Source organism: Neophocaena asiaeorientalis, unplaced genomic scaffold (assembly GCF_003031525.2).
Source record: "Neophocaena asiaeorientalis asiaeorientalis breed wild unplaced genomic scaffold, Neophocaena_asiaeorientalis_V1.1 scaffold46, whole genome shotgun sequence".
Classification (NCBI taxonomy): Eukaryota; Metazoa; Chordata; class Mammalia; order Artiodactyla; family Phocoenidae; genus Neophocaena; species Neophocaena asiaeorientalis.
Window position 1 is genome coordinate 8370900 of NW_020175393.1, and position 9666 is coordinate 8380565.

Sequence of the window (9666 nt, forward strand, 5' to 3'; positions counted from 1 at the left end):
ACAATCAGGTCGGCTCCGTCTGGTCAGAACGGCGTGGGCAGCCTCTCCGGGCAGGCGGATGGCGGCGGCGGCGGCAGTGGTGGCGGGGCCCCCGCCGGAGGCAGCGCAGGCAGGGATGCGGCCGCGGGCCCAGACAGCAACGGCGAGATGAGCCCTGCGGAGCTGCTCCACTTCCAGCAGCAACAGGTAGGAGCTGGTGCCTCTCCCCAGCAACCCAGGAGAGGGGAGAGGGGCGCCAGGCCTCTTCCCACTACACCCTGGCCACCTGGGGGCCACCGCTCCCTGCCACACAGCCTCACTTTAACATTCTTGAGAAGGTCCAGCCTGCAGGGACCCCCTGTGTGCGCTCCCATTCGAGTGGTCACTAAGGCAGGGGGAGAGCAGCCCTCCCAGAAAGAGAAGTGGGGCTGGGCGCCTTGAGATCATGGACCTTAGAACAGCCTCAGAAATGCCCACAAGGGCAGACAGACGCCTGGGCAGCAGGCTTGAGGGTGTGCGTCTTGGGTGGGTGGGCGCCTGGGCTCTCCTCCCGCACCCCTGCTAAGTTAACAAACAGGGTTGGGGTAGGGAGACCCTGCTCTAGGTGTGTGCTCTTTGGGGGAGGGGGGCTGTGCACAGTGGTATCTTCATTTTATTTGCATTATAAAATGTTCCCCACCTCCACCTCTGCCTGGGCCCCTGATGCAGGCTAGCTGTGAGATTAAACTTCCAGGCACCAAGGGTCAAGGCAGCTGGGAAAAGGTCCAGAGCAGTAGGCAGAGGCAGGCCTCCATTTTCAGTGCTCAGACTGGCAGCCCTGTCTGCGTCCCCCGCCCTCTTCCCCTTCATCATTCCCACCCTAAACTGCAGAGTTCAGGAGTCCAAGACCAGCCTCTCTGAGGATCCAGAGGCCTTAGGGGGTGGGGAAGCCTAGCTGGCTCATGACAGAGCAGGGGCCCCAGGTCCTGGCCCCACCCCGGGGAAAAAGGGAGAATCATGCTTGACAAGTTCAGGAGAACCGGCCCAGCCAGCCCTGGCCTTGGGATGCTCCTCTTATTTGACTTTGCTCCTCGAATCACTGCTGGTGGCATTGCCCCTTGGGGGCTCTGCTGGGAATGTGGAAAATTCGGGTACTGCATGTTCCTCCCTGCCCCTACCCCACCCCCGCCTCGTGCACACAGATGTGTGTACCCACATCGCCCTCATGCTCTCTCCCAGGTTTGCCCTGGGGCTCCTTCTCTGACTCCATAGCCCCTAAGGGGCCCTTTACCACCACACTTCTTGAAGCTAGAGGTCAGACTGGAAGCAGCACCGTCAGAAGCCCGGCCCCGCGCTCTGCGCTGAGCTGGTCAGCCAGCACTGATGCAGGAACTGAACAAACCCAGGTTAAGCCCCAGCCTGCCCCTTCCCAGCTGTCAACCTTGGCCAGTCCTGGGCTTCCCTTACCTCTTGGCACCTAAAGTACCGGGGTTGTTAGGATCAGATGCAGTTTGGGTGTAAAATCCCTGGTCAGTACGGATGTGAACAGAATTGAGGACTTTAAAAAATTCCTTCCTCTTGCAAACAGTGGAAACTTGAGCAGTAAGGGCCTGTCTCCTTTCTCCAGGGAGATGGTCTTTGGGAGTTTGCTGGTATCTCCCAAGCCCTCCTAAACAGGTTCTCTGGGGAAGAGACCCACAGAATCTGTACCACCTGCGGGGGACAGAAGGTCAAAGGGCAGAACCCTGCCCTTCATCAAAATAATAACAGAGCACACCCCACCAGAAATCTCTAAGGCCACCCATTTTGTATGGGTGAAAACTCTTCCCCTCCTGCACCTCTGTGCAGACAGAGCTGTGAAAAATTTTGAATGTCGGGGGAGGGCTGGGAGGAATACTGAAACTGGAAAGTTTCTTTTAAAAACTTATTTAAAGAGAAGACTGAACACAGATATCAGGATAAGTGGGGAGAGGTGTGGGGTGGGGAGGGACAGAACTGTCTGTACCGATCAGGTTTCTCTGTTCTGCGTTGCGCTCAGGCCACGTTCTACCATCTATATTCCATGTTCCAGTTATCCCTGTTTGTTTTGGTGAATATCCCAAAGTCCTGGAAAATCCTATATCTGTTTCACAAATAAACTGGGGTGGAGATTTGGAGGCAGGCAGAGGGAGGGCTGTTTTATCCATTTGGGCTCACTATGGGCGTAGTGCCTGGGGCCAAGGAAAATATTTGAGACTTAAAAAAGGTTTTCTTGGCTCCAAACTATGAAAAGAACCCTGCAAAATTAAAATTACAAAATTTTCAATTAAAAGGAAACAGTCTGTGGGCTGTCCTTCTCCCTCCAATATATGAGCGAGGCTTTGGGGGGAGCTTGAGGGTAACACTTTCTGGGCCCCCCTCAACAAGTGTCTCTGACTGTTTGTGGGGTAGAGTGAATGTAGGAAAGAGGGCCGTGGCCCAGCGAGTGCCCCCTCCTCCTCGACCCCCACCAGGAAGTCCTCTGAGGACAAACAAACACCTTGCCTCTGTTTGGTGCTTTGGGTCTTTCATTGCTTCACCATCCTGGGGAGATGGGTGTTACTATTCCCATATCACAATGAGGGGGCAGCCAGAGGTAGCACTGACTCGCCCAGGTGACACGGGAAAGGCTAGATCTCAGGACTCCCGGTTCCTAGTGCAGGGCTCAGCTCCCACCACACTCACAGTCCCCTGAGGGAAATGGAGGCAGCAAGGCCTGGCGCTTAGTAGGTGCTAAATTAACCACTGCTGGTGAGTGAATGAGAGCACTCCACTCCCAATCTAAAAGCGCTCTTGAAACAAACCAACAAAAGCAGCAGTGGTCCCTGGCTCTGAGTGGCCACTCCAGAGGCAGAGGGTGTGAGCGGGTCTTCGGGCAGTGCCCGGATCCCTCCTCCTCGTGCCTCCGTGGCTCCTCTTGGTCCGTCTGTCGGTTGGTCTGTTAGTCCCTGCCCCTCTGCTCTGGATAAACAAGCCCTGGAAATGCAGTCTTGGCCTTTGGGAGTAATGAGTTGACAAAAGAGAGAGAGAGATAAACAGGGCGAGTCAGAAGTCAGGCTGGTGACAGGACTTTAGGCTGAAACAAACAGTGCTGAAGAGGGCAGCCACGTCACTTTGGAACAAGAGCAGGCGCCTGTTTCCATGCAACAGCAGGCTGGGAGCTTGTTTAAACAGAGGCGGGGTAGGGGAGACAGGGCTCAGCTGCCAGGCTCTGTCTGACTGGAGAGAGGGTCCCCCTCTGGCTGCCCCATTTCAGCAGTCAAGGCCCCAGCTTTCCGCTCCCTCCTCCCAGCCCTCTTTTTGGGGAGTGACAGAGCCACACCGCCTCCACTCTGTCCTTGGGGCTTTCATCTGGTCTCCAGTCTCCTGGAGACTCACCCCTGAGAAGGAAGCGTGGAGAGGAGAGCGCTGTGGGCCCTGGAGCGTGCATTCACTCAGCAAACACGCATCGAACCTTATTTTGCACCTGGCACCCTGCTGGCCCGCTGGAGTTGGTGATCCCCAGCTGCTGTTAAAGAATGCCTTGAACCGAACAGGCGTGCCAGCTGCCCATCAGCCCCCTCCCTTCCTTCACCAAGACAAAGTCTCCTTCCTCAGTGGCCCCCGGCCGCATACTTCCCCTCTAGGATGGCTTTTTTCTTTGAAGGTCGCCCCTGCATTTTCTCCTAATCTAATTTCACCTGTATTAAAATGTTCCCAGTGTGTAGGGCTTTCCCCATAGACTCCACAAATATCCCTGATGGGGGGCAGCCAGGGCTGGGAGAAGTGTGTGCCAGCTCTGGGGAGGTGAGGTAGAGGGCCTGGGGAGGTTTTGGGGACCAGGCTGGATGCTCGCTGGACTTGGGGCCAGGAGGACTGGGCCAGACAGTGGGGGCGGGCAGGGCTGCTGGCTCTGCGGCTGAGCTGAAAGGCGTCCTGGGCCTCCGGAGCCTGCACTCCTATTGTCTTCTGGTTGCGGGGGTGACAGGTCAGCGGGGGTCACAGGAGGGTTGCCTAGCGTCTGGGAACTCCCACCGCAGTTGCCTTGGCAACTGGGGCCAAATCCCACCCTGTTCACATCCTGTGAGGAGATTCAAAATGGTTTGGGGGCTCTGCACATTCATGGGCTTTTAACTCACCCCCCTCCATAGAGATGGAGCGAGGGGAGGGTCAGGGAGCTGGGGAAAGAAGAATGGAAGAGATTTTTGTTCTCCTCCCCCATCTGGCTCTTCTCTAGGGGGATGGGGTGGAAAGGGGAGGCTTCAGAGGTGACTTAGCCCAGGCACCTCACACACGCGTTTCGTCTTCAGGTCTGGGGCCCATTTCTTCAGTCTTTGGGACTCCCACCCTCCTGCCCCAGATTCTGCTCCTTCATCTCTAGTCCTACACCCTCCAAACTCCCCTCTTCTTTCTGTAGAATGAACCCCTTCCCAGGAAGTACTTGGGGCCTGGAGGGAGAGCTGGGACCCGAACTCCTCAGAGGCGAGACTTAGAAAGTTCCCGTGGGTGAGGTCCCTGACCCGGGACAGCTGTGGGGTAGTGTTAGAAACGACCGACCTCTCCCTCCTGCTTGGGAATAGAGCAGGTGAGAGGTGGGCCCGGGTAGTAAGGTGACAGGCAGGGTCCTGAGAGGATGCCTCAGGGGAGAGGACCTAATCCCCCCTTCTCTTTTTTTTTTTTTGGTGGTATGCGGGCCTCTCACCGCTGTGGCCTCTCCCGCTGCGGAGCACAGGCTCCGGACGCGCAGGCCCGGCGGCCATGGCCCACGGGCCCAGCCTACTCCTTGGCACGTGGGATCCTCCCAGATCGGGGCACAAACCCGCGTCCCCTGCATCGGCAGGCGGACTCTCAACCACTGCACCACCAGGGAAGCCCATAACCCCCCTTCTCTTACCCTTCCTGGGTTACTAAACCAAAGGCCACCCTGTTTTGTGTGTCTGCCCCCTAGTCCAACAAAAAAGGAAGTTTCCCTAAGAGGGGAGAGAAAGGTCAAGGAGAGGGCCTGGGGCCTGGGAAAGGGATGCTCAGGCCCCCGTTTCCTTGGGACTAGGGAAGAGCAAGTCCACTGTGCTCCCAGGTTTCCCTTCTGCTGTGGAATTCTGACATCCCCTCTTTTTTCCCCCTCTCACCCCCTTTTTATTACCAGAGTTCTTGTCCTTACTGATAGGAGTTTGGGGACTGGGGAGAATTGGGGAAAGGGGGTGAGTGTTTCCGCTTCTGAGGGTGAAGGATTGAAGTGGGACAGGCCGCATCCCAGGGCCACTGCCCAGCGGGTGAGCTAGGTTTTCTCCTACTGGAGCCCCTTCATTCTGAGGAGCCCCTGTGGGGGTCAGTGGGGAGGGAAGTGCATGCCCCCCACAGTCCCCACTCTAAACCCCACACTTACAGCCCCTGCGGAATGGCTAGCGTGAGGGTGGCGCTGAACCCAGGCCTGGGAATGGAACTCCTTCTGGAGAACTCCAGTTACTGGGACCCATCTGGGAGGAGTCTCTCTGAGGGGAAGCGCCACCGTCCCGCGACTGCCCCGCACTATTTCAGCTCCTTCCCGGATGCCACTGCTGGACCTTTCTGGCGGAGCCGGTTTGGGCCCAGAGGGGCTGGATGGGCCTGGGGCTGCTCCCTGCTGGGGGCCCGAAGGGAGGGAAGGAAGGAGCCTCTGGGGAGGGCCTTGCCCTTTGGGGCACTGTTGGGTTCGTTTGTTAATTCTGTTCTGTGGAGAGGAGGCATTCTCAAGACGCTGGCTTGGCGGTGGAGGGGTCCTAAAACCGGTCTGTGCATCTCCCACCCGCGTGGGCCTGTCTGTATCCGTGCTGCTGGTTTTCATTTTAATGGTTCTAATTTGAGAATGCACTGATGTCATCTTTACGAGGCTGGTGTAAAAAACATTTACAGCCTTTTCCAAAAAGCTTTTTGTTTTTTTTCCAAGGGAAAAGGTGTAGAATCGCTTCGGGGGTTTTATGGTCTCCTCTCCCCCATCCTCCTTGCCCCCCTTCTCTGTGTAATTTCATTTTTATGTCTCTTTGCTGGAGGATAGAGCCTGGCTGGTGGAGAACCTGGATCTCCCCAGGTCAGCACCCTTAGTGGTGGGGGCCCCTGACCCCTGACCTTTCTCCCTGCACCCCTTCCCTCCACACTCTGGTCCCAGAGGACTTGTATTTCAAGGGGTAGATGGAGAGACATTTCCTGTTTAATTCAAGTCAACAAATACTTATTAGGTACCTACTGTTTACTAGCAGTAGGTTAGGTATCTCCTCTCAAGAGATTGTATCCATTCCTGCTTAAAAGCCTCCAGCAATTTTTCCTTGAGTGTAGAAGGCAGTAAAAAGCCGTCGTCCCAGGGATGTGGCCGCTGCTGACCCCTGGGACTTCTTCTCAGGCCACTCAGCTTGGCCACACTGGCCTTTTTGGTTCATAACGCTCCAACCTTATATGCCCACCTCCGGGCTCTTGCACCAGCTCCTTCCAACCGTGAATACCCTCCCCTGAAAGAGTAGCCCCCTCATCCTAAACGTGTCCTCGGAGAGGCCTTCCCTGGCCACGCAACCTAAGTAACCAGCCAGCCGTCCTCTGCGTAACGCTGGCCACCGTCTCACAGCTCGCTTCGCTTTGCTGTAGGGTCTGTCTCATCCCATTAGAACGTGAGCTCCATTAAAGCAGATACGCCATGTCCCCAGTGTCTAGGACAGTGTGAGTGCCCTGTGGGGCTTCACAAATAACTCGCTGAATTATAGATAAATGAATCAAAAGTCATATTCCGGGGGGGGGGGCAGGTGATGGGCCTTCCTGGGAGGGCTTTTCAGGTTTGGGGTGGGCCGGCCCACCAAACACCCTTCTAGGGCCCCTTCCCCTAAATGGAGCCAGCTCCCAGTTGAAATTATCAAGACAGTTGAGATCCCAGTTTTGCCCAAATTAGCGAGATGCAGACAAAAGAAGTTTGGGTTTTGTTTATTTTGGTTCCTCTTTACCACCATTAGACCAGAGTTTGCTGGGGCGGGGGTTCCTCCATCCTGTCTGCCCAGCTCCTGGCTCCTCGTCCCTGTGCAGAGCCCCGTGTCAGGCCCAGGGGGACTCAGGTTCTGCTTCTGCCGCTGTGTGACTTTGGGGCGCTTTACTGCCCCTCTTCGGATCTCCGTTTCCTTATCGATAAAGTGAACTAGATAAGTGTTTCACAAACCTTTTTGCTGGAGATCTGCCGTAAGAAATGCCTTTTATTTGGAGTGGCAGCACACAAGAGTTTCACGAAACAATGCGTATGCTTACCTAGTAACTCTGATGTTTTCGTGTGTGTGTGTGTGTGTGTGTGTGTGTGTGTGTGTGTATTTTTTCCTATTTTTTTGACCTTCTAAGTTGATACTGTATGACCCACCATTAGCTCATGACCAGCAATTGGGAAAACACTAGACTAGATACCCTCTAACACTCCAGCTCACCAGGTCTGTGACCTGCGTGACTCTGCTTCTCTGTTCTCAAAGTTCAGCCCTTCGTGCTTGTCTCTCCCTGAGCACCACGTCCCCGCCCTCCCAGACGCACAGAGTAAGGCTGGGACCCCGACACAGACCTGGAATCCTCCAGCCTGGAGAAAGAACCAGTAAACAGCCCTGCACCTGGCCTCCACAGAGAGGATATGCTGGTCCTCCCCCAAATTCTCCAAGACAGAAATGAGGGTGTAGTCTCATCCTGCAGATGAGAGATGCATTTGCCCCAAGACTTGTTTTTCTTTTCCTAGCAGCTCCCTGTTGCCCTCAAAGCACTAGCTTCATTCCCTTCCAACCCTGCCGCCCTCCCCGGATGCCATCCGTTATAAGCCATTTGTTCCTAATTGTGAAGCTCCTGCTAATGACTTCTGAATGGGCGGTTGGGGGAGGAGAGTTCGGCTTCATTAGCGAGACTGAGTTCTTAGGCTTGAGGGGGAATGGGGGTGGGTGTAGATGGAAAAGGGCTTGGTTAACAAGTCCTTCTGGGTGGCACTGGACAAATGATCAGGAGCTGCCTGGGAAGGTGAAAGATCACAAGTTAATGTCCATCCAGGACCCACTGCCAGCCCCGTGCCGAGTACTCCATGTACACCGTCACATGTGTTCTTCACAGCAAACCCGTGAGCTGACTACAGGGTTCTTCCTATTTTACACAGGAAGAAACTGAGGCTCAGAGCAGTGATGTGACTTACCCAAGGTCACTCAGTATTTGGTGGAGCCAGGATTTGGACCCAGATCCCTTTGACCAGGGTCCGGGCCCTGAATGGACCAGTACTGCTTCCTTTAGAGGAAAACTAGACTTCATTCCCCAAACCACAGAGCTGGGCATTTGGTTTTCAGTCTGAGGGGTGGAGGGAGCAGGAAAATATGGTATAAAAGGCCAAATGGCTCCCAATTTCCCGTTCTGCCCTGAGCACCCCCATGCCTTCTCCCCAGTGGGATTCTCAATGCCTCTTCCTACTCAAAGCTGTATCTGGCCCACAAGGAAGAGAAACTGAACCCCGTGTATCAGGGCCCAGCCACGGCAGGCAGTGCGGACACATGCCTGGTGTGCCAGAGTGGCGACTGTGACTCGGGGCTTTAGAAAGTCTTAGACCTACCTGATCCCTTGGGTGACCACCCTGGAGGAGGACATCCTAGGCCAGAGGGCCTCCCCCGCCCCTCCTCCCAGAGCACCATCCCTGGCTAGGGGTCCAGATGGGGGTGGGGGATGGCGCAGCATTACAGGGCACTGAGCAGTCAGTGACATGTCCGGGCCATCTGGGGAGGGGAGATTGGGCCCCAAACCCAGGGTCTGCCCATCACCCTCACCCCTGGGCACCTATAGGGTGATCTTTAGGTGGTACCAAGTCCCTAACTGGGTCAAGGCTGGGCTGTTAAGCAAAGTCCATGAAATGAGCGTGTGCTGCCCCCTGTCACCTCCCCTTCTTCTCCAAGCCAGTATGAGGTGGGTGGCCATGAAAGTGAAGGATGAACGAATGAAGTGCCTAGAGGAGCAGACCCCTTGGGCTTCTCCAGCCTCTCTGGCTACTGACCTCCAACACAGCTCAATTTTCTGTCCCTGCAAGTGGTTTCCAGGCCCCCAGACTCACCGGCTATTTCAGTCGTCTGTGGTATGAGGGTCGCTGCGTCTGGAACGCCCTGAACCCTTCACCCTTCTTGTCCACTTGGTGAGCCTGCCCTTCCAGCCTCCAGTCAGCGTTGCCACCTCGTCTGGGCCCCGGTGCTGGTGTCCATCTCCACCTCAGTCTGTGACGGGCGTCTCATCACAGCACAGGCCCTGAGCCCTGGGGCAGGGCCAAGTTCTGTTTCTCTGTATCCCCAGCACCTAGCACCGTCCCTGGCACGTAGGAAACGGCAGGAAGGAGTGTGGGGGGAAGGGTGGGAGGTCAGAGGAGGTGATAACCTGGCCAGGCCTAGAGTCTCACCCGATCCCCTGTCACCTGGCCTAACGGGGGGCGGGGGGCGGGAAGGCTCAGAGTGATAGGAGGGGTGGGGCCTGTCGCAGGGAGGTCTCACAGGAATGAGATTGCAAGGCCCTGTCATTTTTTTTCCTGTAAATCTTGTAATTTCATGCTCCAGGGGACCACCAAGTAAGTGAGTCAGTGGGGAGAGAATCCAGCCCCCCAGGCCACTCCCCCCACCAGGAGACTGCTCGGGACTCCCTTCAACTTCCCCTGGAAAACCCTCCCCTGTGGCTCCCCTCTTCCCACCAGGGATTGGGTTGCGGGGGGGG

At 56.0% G+C, this 9666-nt stretch overlaps 1 protein-coding gene across 1 annotated transcript in view; it reads left to right on the forward strand.

The window, feature by feature from the left end:
- FOXP4 (forkhead box P4) overlaps positions 1-9666 on the forward strand; it is a 35384-nt gene that overhangs the window by 3094 nt on the left and 22624 nt on the right. Inside the window, exon 3 of the mRNA XM_024766232.1 lies at positions 1-186. Coding sequence (XP_024622000.1) covers positions 1-186 — 186 coding nt within the window. The remainder of the gene's footprint in view (positions 187-9666) is intronic.